Raw genomic sequence first — 19,368 nt, 5'->3', positions numbered from 1 at the left:
GACCCTGCAGTCCCGAGCCCCCACCCCACTCTCCGAACGGCTCCGACATGGAGTGGTTGTGGAAGACTTCAGATGTTTTCTTTGAGCCACGAGTAGATGTTCAATCTTGGTTGTTTATTTATCGACATAAAAATAGCATAACCGTAGAATACCCCCCGTTTCCGCGAACTCCTGTCTAAAACCCCGCCCATGTATCTGTATATGTACCTTTTCCACACCATCCCGTCTTCCTGCCCTCTATCCCACACGCCCCCCCAACTCTACCAAATCCCATCAAGTCACATCAGAGCCCGTGCCTCGCAAGCTGCGCACAATCCATCGAATAATTCTGTGATGGCCATCCCTGATGTGGCGCCCGCTGCTGTTCATACATCCTTCGTCTTTCCCACTCCTCCGACGACATCGACGGTTGCTGCTGGTTCGAAAAACCACCTCCCTGTGCCTTCATAGCATCAGACTGCGCCCGGAACTCAGTCAAAGCCCCGTGAACGCCCTGGAAAACCCACGCCATGAGCGCCGCTATGAGCTGGCCCACGTAAGCCGCAGAAAACCAGACATACGCATTCTTCGCGCCCTTGAACGTGCTCATCGCCATTTTATTAATAAGCTGATTATCCCTCTCGAACTGGAGCAGGCCAGAGATTCCCTGTCCCAGGAATGGTGCAAACACCTGCCAGAAGGCATACAGCCAGTTCAGCACGATGAAAGCAATGTAGTGGACGATACTCCTCTGTAAAGGTGGCATCGATCTGTCATGGTGTGGGCCAGAATAGTCGTTTAGTTGCGGGCCAACCACCGAGGCGGGTGTGCTCTGCCGTATAGTCGAAGCCTCCGCAGGTGTGAGATCTGCCGGCAACCCTCTCATCAGATAGGTCAAACTGTTAATGTAATTCATCCTCTCCAAATCAGGCGCATTGCCTCCTTGCCTGGCGAGAGAGAGCATTCCAATGCCTATCCGCCACGTCAGCAATCCACTCTCTCCTCTCCCAATACAAGAATTGACTCACCCTGCGACCCATAATCCCAATTCACCCCGCTCTCACTCTCCCTAGCCCTAGCCTCCATACTCCGTGTCTGCCCCCGTCTCGAAACCCCTGGAGAATACCCCTCTTCTATCCGAGGCCGGTTCGGCAACGGCGGAGCAACAGGCGGCTCAGTCGAAGCCGGCGGGGAAGAGCTCCTCGACCTGGTAGCGTAGGTAGACACCGCTCTGGCGAGCATATAAGGGCTAGTCGGCAACCTCGACGCGACCGACTTCACCAGTGACAACGGAGACCGAATCACCTTGATAGACTGTGACTGAATCTCCACCTGGGCGTAATCAACGTAGGGCAGATCAACCATTTGGTTATCCCAAGGAGCGGCAGTTGTTGACGCAGAAGTAGGCGAGCCGCCTCGCCTGGCGTGGCAGTACTCGCTCTCGACATGGTGCTGCTGGTGGTGGCGGTTATTATCGTGGGGGTAAACACGATACATTGGCTGGGGATGTTCACAGTTGGGAGAAAGCGGCGGGTAGGGATGAGCAGGAGAGCAAGACGACGACGAGGAAGTAGGGGGCCGCGCCGGCAGCGGCAGCGGCGTGGCGGGCTCGTCACGGCTGCTGAACGTGGTCCACATCTTGTCCGTTCGTTCGGAGGCGTCCCAGGCTAGAAAGGGATAAACCAGGGGCGTCCTCGAAGAGATCTGCGCTGGTGACCGTTGAAAGCGAACGAGTCCCGAGAATCTGACTTCTTTAGTCGGACGCCTATCAATTCCTTTGTCAAGAGAAGGATAAAAGAAGAGAGCAAGAAAATAAAACAAGCAAGAAAAGCAACGAGACTTCAAGAATTTTTGAGGGAAGGAATCCAAGTACGGGAGGTGTCGCATGTGAAACCCTTCCTTTTCATACGATCTCAGCCCTGTATGAGAGGGTGACTCGGCAACCACCTGGGTTGTGATTCGGGCGAGGCTAAATCGTCCAAAAGCCGCATTTTGCCTCACAAAAAGGGGGGGCTGTTTGGTGTCGGGTCTCAAAGGTGCCAGCGGCGGTCGATGCAAGCTCGCAGAAAGCATGTGAATGTGGCCGTGTGTTGCTACTATCTAATCGCTCCGGCACGTGGGTCCATCTCCTGTTCCAGACCCACCTGCTCTTTGATAAACAGAGAGAAGCAACCATCTCGCCCAAGTGTCATGCCTCAAAGAATCGACTACATACCTAATCCCTTCACACACGTTCCTGGATCTGCGTTATTTATGTCTAGCCCACCGTGACCGCAATTGTATTTAACCAAAAATCAACACAACCTTCCTGCTAGCCTTCGCGCTGATGAAGAATAAATATACCATTCTATGTAGGGGCCCCAAACACAAACCCCGAATGCAATGCACATAATGCTATGCAAAGAGAAACAAGCCAATGTACACCACAGATTCCTACAACCCCTTCGCAGCCTTTTCTGCAGCAATCTTAGCCTCCATCTTCCTCCTCGCCTCCAGAATCATCTGATCCCTCCTCTTCTGCAACAAATTCTGCCTCTCATCCTTGTTCGAACTCCACGCCTTCCCTTTCCCACTTGCCTTGGTGTTGTCCTCCTCAAGTTCGGACCCCTTCAACTTCTCCGCCAGGTTATACCTCGTAATCAGATCCGGGTGCGCAGGCACAGGCGGCTTGACAGCGCTATTAACATTCGCGTTCCCAGAAGCAGCCGGACCAGCGCTCCCCTCGGGTGGTGGCGGCGGCTGGAACGTAGCTGGGGGCTGTCACACAGATAAACATTAGCAACCATTCCACACCCCCTCCTTCACAAAAAGAGTAAACTTACACTCTCCAGCCGTCCCCCCAAAATCCTCTCCGCAGTCAACGCCACGTTTCCCCCCGTCCTCTGCAAATCCCACAACACCTCCCTCCTGCTCAAATGCGGAAACATCTGCATAACCCTCTGCACCGCCGCCTCCCTCTGCCTCGCCATCGCCGCCGGGTCCTGCTGTCCCGTCGCCCTCCTCCTATCCCCATTCCCGTTCCCGTTCCCTGACCCCGAAGAAAACAAGTACTTGATCAAGATCCCAGACAGGACCAGAATGAACAACAGCCCCGGGACGTTGACTTGCTGCTCGGTTGCGTCTGCCATTTTGAACTTCCCTTCCCTATCTCTCTCTCTCTCTTTCTCTCTCTCTCGCGGAACCCCCGGTGGTGGTTGTTGTTGTCGTTGTTGGTATAGAAATGCGTGAGGGCGAGGTAGGGTAAAAAACGGTGATATATGCCGCGTGCGCGTGCGCGTGATCGGAGTCGGAGTTCTTCACCCGGGCAATCCTGTCCTCGGTCGTAGGTGGCTGGCTGGCTGGTCAGGTAGCGAACAGACAGATGTGCGCAAGGTAAATCCGTTTGCGAATCGGCAGTCCCGGTCGGCAGTGCTGTCAAGCGCAAGATGAAGAGTAAAAAAATGTTGGATAGAACGATGAGGTTCAAAGCCCAAGGTTGACGATGGGGAGTGGATCAACGAAACAGGTGGTTGGTTGGTCTCGGCCGTCGGGTGCGTCGTGGATGTTCAAATGGCTTGATGCCGGACACGTTCGCTCCCCGTCGCGGCCTCGAATCACTTGCATCATCCGTGCCAAGAAACCACCTGACGCTCGGTCCAAGCAGCTCGCACTCACTCCCTCACGTTAACTCTGGCAAGTGGCGTCAATCTATCAATGGACACGTTACATAGGGAACAAACTTAGATATGCTCGCTCACACATACACACACACAAAATCTATTCGCTTGTGACGCCCCGAATAGAGGATGCTCACCAACTAAAACCTTCCCGTGGCCGTTGCCCCCACGCCCACCGTTGCTTTTGGAAGCCCATGAGAAAGGGGGTGAAATCAAGCCCGTTCGCTAAACCACATCCCCTCGCTAGAGCCGAAACTACCTAATGAATACACTATGATTTAAGCCTGCGATGCTTCCCTTTGCCGGCTGGCATACTATCAAGATACTACAGCAGGTGACGCGGACGTCGTGTCGAGGTCAGCGTAATGCAGAGTAAGTTCCCTCTGCGGCATCAGGTCAGCAAAGCCGTGTCAATATCCTTTGTAGACAAAAGTTTCATACCCGCTCTTTGCGCCATAAGTCCTTGTCCCACACAATGTAGTAGCCTCGCTCAGTATTAACGCTCAAGGTTTGAGGTACCAGCTGTTCGTCCTTGGTCAACCAGAGTTGCAGACGCTTGTGCCATCGCCAATTGCGGCTCATGCTGTATTCGTCTCAGTTATCACTCTCATGAGAACATGGGGCAGCAGACACTCACAGCTCCATCGCCGCCAACTGCTGTTTGTAGTCCCGCGGACAGCTGTAAAAGATCCACATCAAGGTCTCCTCGTTGAAGCTACTAATTTTCACGTCCATGGGCTGTACGTTTTTGACCTCGTAGCAGTCGGGCAGCTTGAAATTCTGAACCGCCGGCCTTGGAGGCATGGCGTTGAACAGCGAGTAAATCTGCGTGGAAATCAGGCTTGAACAGAGTTAGCAATTGTCTCGGTCTCCTAACGTGTGTCAGACAGCAACCTACTCGCTGGAACGCAAATCCAACCCCAGAACCGATGGCTCGATCCCATGGCCGATGATGTTGTAGTCGGGGAAATTGTTCATCAAAGTCTGATGCCCCTTGATCCCCCACCTGTCAATAGGAGACATCCCTTCAAGAGGATCAACAACATCCAGGAGCTGGCCTCGGTCCTCCTCTCTCGCCTTGCCCGAAGGAGCCTCGTTACCAATAGCGCCTAACGGATTTCTGCCGACCGCATCATTTCCTGAAGTATGTGACGCCACGCTGCCCTCGCGAAACCCGGGTGGCTTTTGGCGCGGTTCTTCATCGTCCACTGGACTTCGAGGCCCTTGGGACCTTTGTATCGACGTTGGCGAAAGAACCTCTCCTGTCCGGGAAGTAGCCGATAGGGCGTTGAGAAGACCGTTCCCAGCTAGGTTCGCGTGTGACACACCCCTAGTAGAAGGGGCGCCCCCTTGGCCGAACCCCATATTCGACATCAGACCTGGACCCCGATCTTGCCCTCCTATTTCGCCGTTCGTTGATCGGTTCAATGGTGGGAACTCGTCAGCCTGTCCTCCCTGGGGGGCTTGGTTCACGGCTCCCTGGTTGCCAAAACGAAAAGACGATTGCGCAGTCGAGGCTAGTCGAGAGGATGTGAATAGATCATCTTGTTGGCCCGGATGCGCTGATAAGGGCGTCTGGGGGCCCCGGTGAGCTCCTCCGCCGATATTGCGTGATGGTTGTTGCGCCCACATAGATGCAGGGTTTGATTGATTTGGCGCCGTGTTGGACAGAGATGGAAACTCCCTAGATACGGCCCCCGTTAGTACGCTGTCGATTCAATAATGAGACCAAGAGAGTCGCAATCTGCGACAGAGAGGCAAGGTATGTGCGCCAGGCTGTGAGACAGTACCCCTTTACAACCAAAGCGTACGGCACTCCTTCTGGTTGCTTTTGCGGTTGTTCTTTAGCACTGGCTGCCTTGCGCATTGCAGCGATTCTCATCTTTGACCCGACCGGTCGTGCCATAGCGAACTACGCAGCGGGAAAACGAGAGTCGAGTGGTGTTGCGCCTGGACAGGGTAAGGGGGTGGGTTAAGAGTGTTGAGGTGAAAGATCGGAGGCGAAATGCCAGACCAAAACGAGAGCGGCCGCAAAGTCGCAGTTGCAGGCCAGAAGCAATGAGCGCAAGTTGAATGGCCCAGAAAGTCGCAGAAAACCAGAAAGTTGCAACAATGGGATGAAAAACAGCCTGAACAATGCAGCCCGGCAGCAGCATCGCTCACCCCTCCGCCAACCAAAACAAAACAAAACAAAATCCGGAAGTCCAACTTACGATGGGTCCAACGTCGCCGACTGCTGCTGCGAGCCTATCAAGCTCTGGGCAAAACTGAGATTTCCACTTGCTTGCGGCCGCATTCCCATATTGAGGTTCGCATTCCCCCCCATTGATAGACCGCCGCCATTGCCAAACGCCCAATTGGAATTGTTCATCGCCGCTACGCAGTCATGCATGTCAACGTCGTTCTGCCAGACCTATCCTCCTCCCAGTGCATTCTCACCTTGCTGCGCTTTAGGTAGCCCCCTCGCCTGCCCTGGGCGCCCCGGCTGTTGCTGAGGCGGCTGTTGCCCGTAGGGCACTTGTCGTAATGGTCCTATTATTGACGACATCAGTCAGCAAATCTGTTTCCTTGTTGGAACCAAACTATCGCGAGCTCGGCTGATGGGTACACCCTGGCGGGAAAAATGGGAGGTCATGGCCGCCTCCTGAGACATTCGGACGTCGTCTTCGATCCGGGAGCGATTGGAGGAGCACAGCCGGCTGAACCGCCCAGCAGCATAGGGCTCAACAGTGCAGTTCCTCCTCCGCCATTTTGACTTGATGAAGGTGAGGGCATGTTGAGCCTCGCTCACAACAACCCCCTCCCCCACCGGCTCCCTCCCCGCCGCCAAGTCTATGTATGTCTGCTTCGGTTCGATGTAGGTGCAGAGGCCAGTATTACCCCTCGTTCCATCCCATAACTCGGAGGTGCCACGAGGGCCAGACGACTGGGCGGTGACTCGGCAGGTGTTTTCTTTGACGGCGGCAGATGTGTGGCATTCGAGATGGACAAACAGCGGGGTACCGGGTGAGACGAGGAATCAAGACGGCAAAAGCAAGGGCAAAGAATGGGCCATCGTACCTTGCCGGTTCATCATTTGGAACGCGGGGTTCAGAGGTGTCTCGGTTCGTAGTTATATATGTGTTCCTAGACGAGACTGGATAGACAATATCTTGGGACGAAGAGGGTAAAACGGTGGTGATGGCCAGCCAGTGTCGCGTTTTCGAGACAGCGCTGCGAATCATGCAAACGCTTGTAACTGAACCAAGGATGGGCGCTTGGTTTGAGGACGGGAAAGCTCAAGGGATCGCAAGCGGGTCCGTGCATTCTCCACAAAAATTATACCGCAATGTCCAAATTTAAAGCCAAGGCTACGTCCACCGTCTTCCCTGTCGCCTCCTAAACTTTAATTCAACCAATTACTCCGTACTCAGACCTGTCAACTGGCACCGGCAAATGAGTTTATTTTCACTTGTCATTCATCTTTCAGAGTGCCTATCTAAGCCGCCGTCCGAACAGCATCCAATAGACTCTTCTCAAAGTCCAAGTCTGTCAGATGCCGCCCAATCAACACCACCTTGCCTTTCCGGGGTACATCACCAGATGAAGGCGCGGGGCTGTCAAAGATGTCGAAAATCTCTCTCACTCCCTGGACCATCTTTTCAGCCCCATCCTCGATAAACAGCCGCCCCTTCACCCGATGGATCTCAAAAGCTGGCCCATTGGCCGCCTTGTTCCCAGGAAGCTCATTCTCCCACAGCACCGAGCGCAGCCAGGCGTCTACTGCCGTCAGTTGGTTGGTCGTCAGCTCCTCGAGAGGGATTGACAATGTTGAAATGGTCTAGCAGATCTGTCAGTTTGTCTGCGCCACAGTCGATTGGATAGGTCCCACTCACTTTATCGAGGTGGCTGTGCCCATGTCCTGCACGGTCAAGTTCATCGACACGGTCATATGCGTGCAAGTCGAGCAAGAATCCCTCCAAATCAGGCACAACACTTTGCGAGGTGACGAATATCTTGGCCAGCTCATTGATGGATGTGATGCGCTCCCTGACGGCTTCCAACTCTTCTCCGCTCACAAGGTCAGACTTGTTGATGACGATGACATCGGCGTGTGAAATCTGCACGTGAGCAGTGGTCATGACTGGTCCATGATCATCAGAGTCTTCATGACCTTCCACTTTGCCCGCAGGATCATCCAAGCTGCGAAGGATATTCTTGGCATCAACGAGGGTCACGATGCCATCTAGATAAATGGTGCTCGCCAGCCCGTCATCAACCCAGAATAGCGGCGCCAGATTGCCCGGATCAGCCAACCCTGTTGTTTCGAGCAAGATGTAGTCGAACTTTCCCTTCTTTTCCATCAGAGACTCGATGGCGTTCACGCCTGTGTCTCTGTTTAGAACTGTTAGCGGAGTTTCACTGACTTGAAAAAGGCCGTCTTACTTCACGGAGCAACAGATGCATCCGTTGCCCACCTCTAACCACTCTTCCACAGCCTCGCCATCCTTATTCACAGTCAAGGACTTTTCAATGTCCAAAGCTGAGCTGTGTCAGTTACGTTATACTCAAGCAAATGTCTCAGGGGGAGATGACTTACAGTTCCCAAACTCTGAAAATAGCAGTCAGCAAGAGACACTCTTGACACAGAATCTGGTCTTCTCTACTCACCATTCATAATCACAGCAATCTTTTTGCCATGCTTTGCAGTCAGAATGTAGTTGAGCAGTGTGGTTTTCCCAGCTCCAAGGTATCCTAGGGTTTGTGTAAGAACAGGCGATATATCCCAAGAGTAAAGTAAAGCCATAGCAATACAAACCTGTTACTATTGTGATTGGCACCTTTTTCGCTTTTTCTTCTGGTACTTCTACTGTTTCATCAGCACCAATCAGGTCTGGCGGGGCGTCGTCGTCGTCAAAGTTCATTTAAGCCGTCGTTATTTCGTCAATTGTATAAAGAGAAAGTGTTGAGTTTTGGTATCCTCTGTCTGTCCTCTTTGAACGGGTCAAGATAGTCAAGCTGATGATGTATCTGCAAGGGCGCACATGTCCTGGAGCAATGCTTCGATCAATGGCGGGGCAGGCAACTTGGAATCCCAGATTTGGATCTGGGCTTGGCACGTTACGTAAGGGCACAACAGGGATCCCCGGTTCAGGGAGCTTGGGCCCCCAGAAGCTGGTAAGCGCCGCCGGGACAGCATTAACTTCTAGAATGATATCGGGCAACGACGTCGGTCCATATTTTCCAGCTTCACAAAACCCCCGGCCCGAGTTTACCCAAACATCACCCCAGCATCTCTTGGTCGAGTCGTCGATTCTGCATCAACCATCGATATTGTCAACCACAGTCAACCATCTCTACAAAGCAGGCATCCGCGTGCGCGGCCGACAAAGACCAAAGTCAACAAACCACCCACCCACTCGAGCCTCGAGGACAAAACAACCATGTCCCTCGCCCCAAACTCCCCTCGTCTCCCCAGCCCACCACCTCCAGCCGAGATCCAAATAGGTCCCAAATCCCCCATGATGGGCGCCCACCATCCTCCCCCAATAGAACAAACCGCCCTCGACGCAAACTCCAAACGGCGCATCCACCCCGGCACCAAAGCAGCCGACATGCACGCTGGTCCCCCTCTTGTTCCCCTCCAAGAAGTTTGTTTCCCTTCTTCCCCCCCCCCCCCCCTCCCCTGTCCCTCCCCAAATAACTAACCCCATCCCCAGCTTGACTCGGCCTTCCAACTCCAAGAACACCTCTCAGCCCTCCACTACCACCACTCCTCCTCTAACACCAGCCCCATAACCCGCACCACCGCCCTCCTCCTCGCCACCCCGCCCCCAGGAATCGACAAAACCCTCTGGCTCTACGAACTATGCCGCTTTCTCGTAGCCCACTGCAACAAACTCATCGTCCAGTTCCTCTTCGACACCCCGCCTTGTTCCGCCCAGACATGCCCAGAGATGCGCGCTTCAGAATGGCAGTTTCTGTGCGCGGTGCACGACGCGCCAAAGTCCTGCTGCGCGATTGATTACTGCTGCCACACGCTTGACTGGGCGGCCAATGTCGTTACCAACCCCAAGATCTTCCCCAGCAGGTTTGTGGTTGACAGTCACGACAAGAACCAAGCGGTGAAGAATTTGGTCAATGTCTTTAGACGGCTGCACAGGATTTTTGCCCATGGTTGGTTTCAGCACAGGCAGGTGTTTTGGAAGGTGGAGGGGGAGACGGGGCTGTATGTTTTTTTCAAGACGGTCTGTGATGTTTACGATCTTTTGCCGGCGGAGAACTACAAGCTGCCGCCCGAGGCGGAAGGGCTGCCGATTGCTGGGGAGGAAGAGGAAAAGACAGCAGGAGGGGGGAAGAGACAGGGCGGGATAACGATTGCGAAACCGCCTCCGAGGGTGGCGGAGCTGAGCGGGGAGGATCCGGGGTTGAGTAGGACCAATACCCGGAGACATATCAAGTCTAGCCCGTCCACGGGGAGCTTTATCATGCCTGTTCCTGAAGCGGACGAAGATGACAGCCCTGGGGGTCATGCTGAGCTTTCAAGGAGGTTGAGCGTGATGAGCATATCTTCGGGGGTGAGCGAGACGGGAACTGTGGTGGAGGCGGGACGACCGGAGGAGGAGGAGGAGGAGGGGGGTCCGGAGGGGGAGATTCCGGTTATTGTGGAGGTGTTGAAGGAGCCGGTTAGGTCGGGGAGTGTTATTCCCCCTCCTAAAACGACAAAGGCGGAGGAGAAGAAACTCGAAGAAAATTTTGCGGACGAGCCGGAGAGCTATTCTGGTGTTAGTGCTACTGCGAAGGAGGTTTTGGCTTCACCGCCGGAGGAGGACAAGAAATTGGAGGGGGAGGAGAAAAAGGGAGATGATAAGGGGAAGCGTATCGAGGAGGGGCAGGGTGGCGCTAAGGATGCTCAAGAAGAAGAAGAGGAGGAGGAGGAGACAGATGGGGAAGTTGATGACGTTACTGTCGTTGGTGGCGGGGCGGAGGAGGAGGTTGAGATTGAGGAAACCGCCCCTGCTGCGGCAACAGGAGAGGGTAAAGATAAGAAGAGGGAAGAAGAGGAGGACAAGCCGGTAAAGGAGCTGGATTAGGAGACTTACTCTGCAGGGAGCTACAAGAAGGAGAAGGAGAAGCCAGAGACGAAGGAGAAGAAGCCAAAGACGAGGCTGGACCAAAAGACCTATCTTCGGGGTTCTTCTGGGCCTTCTGGGTCTTCTGGGTCTTATAAGCGGGGGGCCGGGGGGATAATGCGTCGCTGGAGTTCATAGATCTTGAGTCGAGGTTTATAAATGCTAGTCCTAGGTGAGGAAAGAAGGAGGTATAGCGTTGTTTTGTAGGAATGTTTTTGGGGTGGTTAAACATCCTTTGTAAGCGTAGATGAATATATCACAGTATTATCCTGTAAACAGGTTGTTTGTTGTCTTTGATCTTTGTGCATTGCTGTTTTGATGAACAGCAATAGGCACATAGTGGAAAGCCCAAGAAAGCAGTTTTGTGTATCCAAATCCGTTTGTAAACAGAAACAAGTACTCTACAAAGAAGTATAAAAATTAAACACTAAAACCCTTCTCCGCCAAAAACCCATTTCTTTATTCCCAGGCTCACGATCTTTTATATATACCAAACCCCTATTAACCCCCCACACCTCCATTCCTATTCTAGCATCACCTATCCCTTCCCCCCGCCCTTGAGATACAAATCTACTCCCCTGATCTGCCCCATCAGCTCCCACACACAACACACAACACACAAGCAAAGACACCACCAACCCCCTTTTCTCAAGCCCATCCATACCCATGCTATGCTATGCACACACCAAAAACCTCCAGACACCAGTTACCGAAATCGTCGTCGTACTAATACATTGTATAGTCTCTCTCCCAACTTTTAGTTTCTTCCGCCCGCTCCGGAAAAAGAAAAAAAGAGAAAACCCAGGGTATCATTTCGCACTGTTTGGTTTGTCGCACTAGGTCTTCTTTTCGTACACACACCCACGCACATACATGTACATTAGGAGTTTGTGTTGTCGGTTCCCTAAACTTCCATCTCTCTCTCTCTCTGTTGTTTTCCTGCCAGTCCTCGTTGATGATTATGACGCTGCCGCTGGTTCCGTCCCCATAATCCAACCACTTCAAATAGAAAAAAAAAATGAAACTTTCAGAAAATAAAAATTATGTGCTCACAAATGTCAAAAAATTTGGTGCTTGAAATAAACAAAAAAGTAAATAGTATGATCCTTCCCCAGTCACTGGGGAGTATCTGAAGAGAAAAAAAAAAAGGCCAATGCAAGACAAAAGCCAGAAATAACAAGACAGCCAACCCAAGTGCAAAAACCCAAAGATATATATATCAGTAATACAAAAAGTCAAAGTGAAAAAAATGTAAGTTGAAAGGTGGTATGTAGGCCAGAATTAGGTGAGAGCCAGCTGTTCTCGGGGGCTCGGAAGACATCGTCCCGTGATCGTGCCGTGTCGTGAGGGGAAGACACAAAAAAGTCTTGCATCCAGTCCTAGAGCGCCGAGGTTGACGCTTCTCGCCCGTCTTCCGATGGTAGTGACATCCTCCACTCCTATTCCCGCGTGACAGGTCCAGTCTCCCTTTCCCCCAAGACTGTCAAACCCAAGCCAAGACACCACCAGTTCGGATGATGATGCATCATGCAACAGCAGCCGCCGCTCCCTAGAAGGAATTGGCGCCCGCATGGCGCCAGGAGAGTCACAAGATCAGCATGCCATTTGAATGTATCCTGCCGATTCCGATTGCATGACAGGGTGTCGTTGGGGGTCAGTTGGTGGTGTGTGAGGGAAAGAGGAAGGAGGAGAGCTGAGTAGGCACCATCATCACCTAACGCCGAGGGGGTGTTTCAGAATGGCAAATGCGGTGCCAGCTGTGATAAGCAATTTTTCCCCTGCATTAGCAACGATATTCGACGTCGCAGAACCGCATGATCGGGTCCCAGGAAATTGTCCAGGGATTCGGGCCGCCCGGCAGACATGAGCCGCATCGTCCTTGAGCAACGTCAATTGTTGTCGCGACGAGGTTGTTGCTGATACTCCAGTGTCCCCTCAATTTGCCAGCCGCCTGTCAGACCGTCCTGATTGAGCCGAACATAGGTTGCTGTCATGCCGCCATAACCGGGCCGTTAGTTTTCTGCCGCCTTTCTCGCGGCCTCTCTAATGTTCATCCTCGAAAACACATGGCGAATCTGCTGTACCGTGTCTCTCTGGGTAGTCGCCGCCATGGCATTGCGTTCGTCGGCATATGCGCGGATATTTTGTAGCAGGGGCGGAAAGCCCTCATCGTTCGGCAGCCACCATCTGGTGCAGGTGTCGTCTGCGAAAAGCTCGGCCAGTCGCACACGCATCGTGGCAGGGAAAATGTATCTGTAATAGCCACAAAGTTAACGTCAGTCAAATTCCCTCAGAGGCCAAAAAGAAGGGCTTACCCCATCGCCTCCAGTAAGACAAACTTCCTCCTGATCCACATCTGATGGCGTGGATCCCGCTGAACATAGAGAGCTGCCACAGCTAAAGCTGACTGCAACGCAATGAGCCCTCCCGGCGGGCTGTGCGACCAGAATTCAACTGCCTCGAAGATCTGATAGATTTTGTAGGCATGCTCCCTCAATTTGTCTTTGGCTTCTCCTATTGGTCTGATGCCACTCTGGCTGTCGTGCAAGAGGCTCATGGAATGGTAGCTGGCTGTCAAGACCGTCGAAGGGAACAGTGGTGGTTGAAACAGTGCTCCCGATGTGAACGGGTTGATAATGTCGTTCGGATCTGGTGCGTGGCTCCCTGAAAAGTCCGTAACAAGATGGGAAGGGTCCACCAGAGCAGGATCCCATCCATTTTTCCAGTCGTTGAGACATCTGCTCAATCTTTGATGTTCTGCGGCGAAGTCTTCTGCCGTGACCTCTTCCTTCACCCTCCTGGCATACAACATAGCCATTTCCATCGAAATAAGCTGCATCTTCGCAGAGCATGCTTCGAACTTCCAGAAGACACTGTCCGGTTCGGCGGCCGCGCACGAATCGTGGTATGTTGCTGCCTCCAAGTACCATTCACGAGGCAACGTCGTTTCAAAGCTACCCATGATGGCAACGAAGAGATCAAAGCGACCGTACCAAGTCAGTGCAGCCCGGCCTGTCTGTGACTGCATGATTGTCTGCGGAGTAAAAAGCTGCGTAAAGATCTCCAGGGCGGCCTTTTGATGGCCCATGAGGTTGACCCAGTCACCCAAATATTCCTGGTTGGTGTTTAGTTATCCTGGCTCACCCACGGTCGAGAGGAGCTTCACATACCTCGATTGTTGCGAGCTGCAATATCGTCAAAAGCGTCGCGATACTGTACTTTTCTTTCCTCTTTAGACACTCCAAAAGATTCTTGACGCTGTGGTTGTAATACTGCAAGAACTCGTTGATCCTGCCATGGGGATTATGCAGCGCATGGTGGTATGCTGAAAAGGCCACAATAGCATACAGCAAAGCCTCATTTCGAAGCGCCAACCCTACCAGAGTGGTTCGGAAGAAGTCACCGGCGTCGCTGATGAGCCCGTAGTGGTAGTGCGTGATATTGTCGTAGAAATAACCGAGATAAAACTGCAGCTCGTGTGGTAAGAACGTCCAGTCTGGACGGTGCGATTGTGCGGTCGTCGTGCCCGTCGACAAGGGCGAAGAGCTCTTATTGCCATCAAAAGACGGGGTCTCCGAGTCGTACCGGTACCCTGTAGGGACACGCTGTAAACCAAAGGAGGATGTGGTGCTCGATCTTCTCAAAGGAAACATTGGCGCAGTCGTCGATGTGGCGCTCTGCGGCTCTTCCTCATCTTCATCCATGATCGGCTCCAGCTTTGAATCCCGGTCGTCGTCGTCATCGTCGTCGCCCCGTGAAGAGGTCGGGCTCGCCTGTTGACTTGGCGCAGTTGAAGAAGACTCTTTTGAGGACGAACCCCCAGAACCTTTCGGCGGCGCCGGTTCTGGATAGAGGCATTCTCTCTTCCCCTTTCGGCATCCTGGAGCAAGTTAGCTACCGTGCTACTGCTAGACACATCTTTTCGCTACCCACTTTCACAGATCGGATGTGTTTCGTCACACTACAACCATGTTAACCACCACACGTTACTTCCAATTGCTCTTCAGACCCACCTTGACTCGACGGCTGCGACATGTAAAGCAGCCTGATCTTGTGCGTCGATGTTTGATGTGATCGAGGCCTGGTGCTGACTTGCGCCTGCTTCTTTGCGACTTTGGCGCATTGAACATGATCGGCTCAGGGAATCCCGTAAAGTATCCCAGGCTTTGGTATGGGTTAGGCATTGGAGGGCCATGGCCTCCCATGGCCAACACCTGAGGTTGGTGAGACATCTGTGGGGGGCCTTCAAGTGGACTCTGGTTAGGCTGTCCACCCACACCCGCCATGGAGGATAGAAAGTGGTGATAATGATAGTCACCCATGATGACTGTTGAGGACACGTTATGGGAACAGAATGTAAATGGTCGAGTATGTGTCGTGGTATCAGATGATATCGGGAGTGGTGCACATGCGGACTCGGCTCAGGTTGTGTTTGGAATGCGCTTTCTGTTCGATGGCTCCGGTCTGAGGTGCGTCAAGTTTGTTGGTAAGGAGGAAGTCGAAGCGGGATGACGAGGTAGTCAACTGGCCGGCGGTAAACGAGTATGACCTTGACAGATGGATCTTTGGGAGACCGCCGTCGATGGTCAAGCACGTTTGTGTGGGGAGAAGACCTGTGCCGAGCGGTCGAGGAAGAGGAGAAAGGAAATCAAATCCAACCGGAGTTGAAATGGTGGTCGGCGGGGGAGGGAAGGGGTGCCAAAGAAAAGAAGTTGAACTCTGGCCAATAGATGATAGTTGTGCTGTGCCCAGAGAATCCACGCAAACAAGAATAATAGCCTCTCCCCCGTCAATAGCCCTCTCTTGACCTTCTCCAAAGAAGCTAATTCCCGGGATATATAATGATAAGTTAAGCACGCCCAAGCGCCAAGGCAAGGACGAGAATGGCAGGATGTGAGTCCAGGGTAGGGGGGGTAGTAGGGGGGCAGGAGGAGAGCTGGGATGCCACCAGTTTGGGCTGAATGTCCGCACGCAATGGAAGAGGAGATGCCAAACTGAACACGAGTGGCAATCTCTTCGCCAGACTGGGGGATCGGGTACCAGTGGGGATTGATGCTGGAAGAACGGCTGACGGTGAGACCCCCTTCTCCGCTCAGTCAAGCTTTGGGGTGCCGGGAAACCAGGGTGTCTGGGTTTGATGGTGTTTGCTGGATGGCAGAAGGTGATCTGCTGCTGGAGGGGGTGATGATTTCTTGGTTCAAGGGTGGGCGTGCATGTGGGTTCCCACTGTGACTGAGCAACCGCCTGCAACAGAGCGCAGCCAGGATATCCACTGAGCTTCCCAAGACTCTGAAGAGGAGGAGGGTTGTTGGCGTCAACTTCAGGCGGGGGTAGCCGCGGGTAGCCCGTGGTGAGTACTGACTTGGTAGGAGGATACGAATCCGTTTCGGGTAGCTGTGCCCTTCAAGACACTCTCTCCAGAGCAAGTCAAGGGGTGGTGAATAGGCAGTTGCACGATTCTTGTCTTGCTGCCAAGCGCACCTCGACTGGTCCAATGCAGAAGTTTGTTGTTCAAAACAAGGAGATGGACAGGGGGGACTTGATGTGCAGGAGCCGGATGTGCAGAGTGTCCGGTCGGAGACCTTTTACTAGTCCTAGCCAGTAGGAGTTGCTGTCAGGAGACCGTGTGAGGGTGCTGTACGTGTGACCGAGTCTCTTGGTAGAGGACCTGAGCCACATAAGCCGCGGCGGGAGAGGCCGAATATGACTCTGGAGGGCAGGATGCCGTCACAAGCGGATGGATGCAACGATGACCCTGTTGAGGGGAGTGCTAAGGGGCTGAAGGAAACAGTGCGGCTCCGTTCAGGATCACGATCCAAGACGACGACGAGGAGGCCAATGTTACTGATGAGGGCAGATCTGGGGAGATGTAAGGTATGGGCGGAAGCGCGCCTACTGGGTTCGATCTTATTAGTCGATCAGTTACTGGTATGGACAATCTCCAACGGTCATAGCCAGTCGTCCAGGGGGCAGTTGTCCAGGATCAGCCAGCCCGGCCCGGTCCAGAGAATGTGCGCGGGGGTGAAGGGGGGGGTGTCAGTTGTGGGTATAACCCTGCCACCCAGCCCGCGGCTTCTGCATCCATACTACCTAGGTAGGTAGCGGCCACAGGTTACCGGTAATCCATCCAGCCTCAAGCATAGTGCATGTCTGGATATCCTTGGTAAGCCTTCTCTGGACCTCACAGGAAGGTGCTCGAATACACAACATAATGGCCTGTTATCGCGAAATGGAATATTCAGCGCCAAGTTTTTGTTGATCGTGGTGATATATCTGTATCGGTATTTCTTTCCATCATGGAAGGACCCTCCCTATCCCCCACAGGCCAGCTCTCCATATCCACCCAACATCGTGGTATGCTCCGCGATGACCGGTCATCAAGGTACCCGAGGACCGAGCCCGTAGCTAGCTGCAAAAGGATTGTGTCGTAGGGCCCGGCAGAAGACAGCAACAGCAGCGCAACAACCACAACAACAACACACTCCACAGAAAGCCAAGCCCCTCCAGTGGGGTGTTGAAAGGGGCGGTTTAGCTCTTCAGCAGGGGGGTGGTTCGGTACAAAGTACTTGAAGCAGGGGTCCAAAGATACTTGTCGATACATGCTTAACGTTCTGATATTAAGGTCAACGGAGTGCCGGGGGACATCCTAGCCCTCCCACCAGATTGCGAGGAAAGGACACAACATCTGGAGGATATTCTGTGGTTTGATCTTCGGCGGTTGCGTGGTTCAAGTGCAGCAAAGCCGCTCTCATCTTGTGCGGTTCATCTGATGTGGTGGTGGTCGTGCATCTCTTGGGTGGTGGCCCCCCTGCGAGTGGGTGAACGACGAAGGAACCGTTCGACCTTCAGGGATGCTGCTGGTACTACCTAGGCCTAGGCCAAAGCTGGGCCCCTTGCCAACATCCACCGCAACGCCATGGCACGTCAGTGGAGCCGAGCTGGCTGTGGGCGATGAGACTGCTTCGATCGTGCGAGCAGCCCCGATGCTGACAGTGAAGAATGGTTCTACAAGGCTCACTGTGCATGTCCGTTGGAGCTAGGAACTGCAGGCCGTTCGGTACGGTTAGCACCTGCAGTAGACAGGCAGCTGTGGCCTGTTGCTGCTGTGAAGGGCGCCGATGCGCACGGCCCTGCGGCAAGGTGCCCCCGTTGCTCTTTCGAGGCCTTGAGCGTGGCAGCCATGGACAACCTGGGAAATCAACAAGCGGCCATCCCATGCACGCTCGCAACAGTCGGGCCTGCACTCCCAGGGCTTGACCGGGGTCTGTGTCAACCGTCGTCCGTTGTGGAAAAAGGAGCAAGCCGATTAAACGGTAGCTTCTGTGGGCTCGAGCTATTCGTTCTTGGGTTAGGAGACTCTGTCAAGATGCGCCGATGCAGGAGGTCGCTGGTCTAACCGGCAGACCCCACGATCCGGAACCCTTACGGAGCTATCGGGGTTGCTAGCGTGGACATGTGATAAAATCGGGCAACGACAGTGCCGACTCTCAACACCGAGGACGGGTGAGGGAGGTGACAGTGTGTCGAGGGACAATAAAGAAGAGGTCCATGTCTTGCTTCCGGGTTGGGCACGAGCCAACGGCTGCGAGAGCTCCAAGAAGCAAGTGGAAAAGGAGTTCACTGCCCAAAGTGGTATTATCGAGATCTGGATCCATGCAAGATGTGGGCGATAAGACCGCATCCACTCACCTATACCTGCCCAGCTTGCCAATCCATGGGTCCTCCGCAGGAAGAGTGTTTTTCTGTGATAATAACTCACATGCCGTCATCCGCAGCCATTGATGCTGCGAGGGCGTCAGTAGTCACGAAGACAGGATGTTGGTTGGTCGGATATGGTCCGTCTGGGTCTGGTCAGGTCAGGCTGGGTCCTGGAGGTGGTCAGGCATTGCATGAAAGATCCGACGGTGATTTACTGTCAGTTGAACAATCGACATAAAAGTTGAAAATCAACGGTAAGAAAGTGAAGAGTTTTCGGCCCCCAATTGGAGTAGACGCCAGAGAATGAAAGGGAAGGTTGCAGCGAACATGGAAAGAACAGATCTGGCGGTCGAGGTGTCGTGCCACAGGGCCGCTGCTGGCAAGAGCGAGCCTGGCAGAGAACCTGGAAAGTACATCCCACCCTACCTACCAGATTTCGACGATGGATGTCACTGTAAAAGAAAACCCCACGTGCATAAGCTGCTGTCAACAATTTTAACCGATTTATCCTTGCCCAATCATGGAATCGTGCCAGCGAGGTGGAAATCGGAAAGTGCCAAAAGACACAAAAAGCAAGCAATTGTTCGTGTTTGATATGACATGTCTGGTGTTCTACCTGATAGTATGTCGACAGTTGACGTCAGGGCCTTCTCTGCCACTTTTATCACCTAGGTAGCTTAGCTGCTTCACTATTGGATCTAAGAGTTCGCACTCGCTAGCCCAAGCACTAGATAGGTGAGGCTTCACTGAGAAGGAACATACACAGTAATGACCTGCTGTGTCGGATATGCCGTGATACTGTAGGACCACGACTGGGGGAGGGCCCGGCATAGTGGTTCTTTTGTCCTTCTAGAAGAATGCTCGGCCCACATATCGATCGAAATGAATATTGACACCAACGAAGAGCCAAGTTCATGCAACAC

At 53.3% G+C, this 19,368-nt stretch overlaps 6 protein-coding genes across 6 annotated transcripts; 1 reads left to right on the top strand and 5 right to left on the bottom strand.

Moving 5' to 3' along the window:
* Positions 1–112: 112 nt before the first annotated feature.
* QC761_603515 (uncharacterized protein) lies at positions 113–2,052 on the bottom strand (the record flags this gene model as incomplete). The annotated part of the gene is made up of 2 exons (XM_062880799.1): positions 113–951; positions 1,008–2,052. 2 exons carry the CDS (start codon positions 2,050–2,052, stop codon positions 284–286), a joined length of 1,713 nt encoding a protein of 570 aa, XP_062729341.1. The 3' UTR covers positions 113–283.
* A 360-nt stretch (positions 2,053–2,412) lies between these two features.
* QC761_603520 (uncharacterized protein) lies at positions 2,413–3,107 on the bottom strand (the record flags this gene model as incomplete). The annotated part of the gene is made up of 2 exons (XM_062880800.1): positions 2,413–2,736; positions 2,802–3,107. 2 exons carry the CDS (start codon positions 3,105–3,107, stop codon positions 2,413–2,415), a joined length of 630 nt encoding a protein of 209 aa, XP_062729340.1.
* Positions 3,108–4,268: 1,161 nt separating this feature from the next.
* On the bottom strand, positions 4,269–6,963 carry CDC36 (transcriptional regulator; the record flags this gene model as incomplete). The annotated part of the gene is made up of 4 exons (XM_062880801.1): positions 6,696–6,963; positions 5,849–6,167; positions 4,534–5,319; positions 4,269–4,476 (listed from the first exon to the last, which is right to left on the bottom strand). Exons 2-4 carry the CDS (start codon positions 6,025–6,027, stop codon positions 4,269–4,271), a joined length of 1,173 nt encoding a protein of 390 aa, XP_062729339.1. The 5' UTR covers positions 6,028–6,167; positions 6,696–6,963.
* Positions 6,964–7,052: 89 nt separating this feature from the next.
* On the bottom strand, positions 7,053–8,662 carry QC761_603540 (uncharacterized protein). Its single transcript, XM_062880802.1, has 5 exons — positions 8,434–8,662; positions 8,286–8,369; positions 8,061–8,169; positions 7,511–8,009; positions 7,053–7,455 (listed from the first exon to the last, which is right to left on the bottom strand). The coding sequence occupies exons 1-5, from the start codon at positions 8,537–8,539 to the stop codon at positions 7,114–7,116; spliced, it is 1,140 nt and encodes a 379-aa protein (XP_062729338.1). The 5' UTR covers positions 8,540–8,662; the 3' UTR covers positions 7,053–7,113.
* Position 8,663: 1 nt separating this feature from the next.
* QC761_603550 (uncharacterized protein) lies at positions 8,664–11,025 on the top strand. The gene is made up of 2 exons (XM_062880803.1): positions 8,664–9,265; positions 9,335–11,025. The coding sequence occupies exons 1-2, from the start codon at positions 9,059–9,061 to the stop codon at positions 10,706–10,708; spliced, it is 1,581 nt and encodes a 526-aa protein (XP_062729337.1). The 5' UTR covers positions 8,664–9,058; the 3' UTR covers positions 10,709–11,025.
* A 276-nt stretch (positions 11,026–11,301) lies between these two features.
* QC761_603560 (uncharacterized protein) lies at positions 11,302–18,841 on the bottom strand. Its single transcript, XM_062880804.1, has 5 exons — positions 14,761–18,841; positions 14,681–14,708; positions 13,918–14,627; positions 13,063–13,862; positions 11,302–13,000 (listed from the first exon to the last, which is right to left on the bottom strand). The coding sequence occupies exons 1-5, from the start codon at positions 15,067–15,069 to the stop codon at positions 12,760–12,762; spliced, it is 2,088 nt and encodes a 695-aa protein (XP_062729336.1). The 5' UTR covers positions 15,070–18,841; the 3' UTR covers positions 11,302–12,759.
* Positions 18,842–19,368: the final 527 nt, after the last annotated feature.

Source organism: Podospora bellae-mahoneyi, chromosome 6, assembly GCF_035222275.1.
Source record: "Podospora bellae-mahoneyi strain CBS 112042 chromosome 6, whole genome shotgun sequence".
NCBI classification, from domain to species: domain Eukaryota; kingdom Fungi; phylum Ascomycota; class Sordariomycetes; order Sordariales; family Podosporaceae; genus Podospora; species Podospora bellae-mahoneyi.
Note: the sequence above shows the minus strand (reverse complement) of the source record. Positions and strands in the feature narration are given on the sequence as shown.

What these genes read in the sequence shown, in the direction of transcription:
- QC761_603560 (XM_062880804.1), bottom strand. Translation starts at nt 15,069, where the DNA reads ATGGGTGACTATCATTATCACCACTTTCTATCCTCCATGGCGGGTGTG. An exon ending in GTCGCAGCCGTCGAGTCAAG is followed by an intron (nt 14,709 to 14,760) that starts GTGGGTCTGAAG and finishes ACATGGTTGTAG; the next exon opens with TGTGACGAAACACATCCGAT. An exon ending in TGCAGCTCGCAACAATCGAG is followed by an intron (nt 13,863 to 13,917) that starts GTATGTGAAGCT and finishes AACACCAACCAG; the next exon opens with GAATATTTGGGTGACTGGGT.
- QC761_603550 (XM_062880803.1), top strand. Translation starts at nt 9,059, where the DNA reads ATGTCCCTCGCCCCAAACTCCCCTCGTCTCCCCAGCCCACCACCTCCA. An exon ending in CTCTTGTTCCCCTCCAAGAA is followed by an intron (nt 9,266 to 9,334) that starts GTTTGTTTCCCT and finishes CCCCATCCCCAG; the next exon opens with CTTGACTCGGCCTTCCAACT.
- QC761_603540 (XM_062880802.1), bottom strand. Translation starts at nt 8,539, where the DNA reads ATGAACTTTGACGACGACGACGCCCCGCCAGACCTGATTGGTGCTGAT. An exon ending in GATTGCTGTGATTATGAATG is followed by an intron (nt 8,170 to 8,285) that starts GTGAGTAGAGAA and finishes TATAACGTAACT; the next exon opens with GACACAGCTCAGCTTTGGAC. An exon ending in TGCATCTGTTGCTCCGTGAA is followed by an intron (nt 8,010 to 8,060) that starts GTAAGACGGCCT and finishes AGTTCTAAACAG; the next exon opens with AGACACAGGCGTGAACGCCA.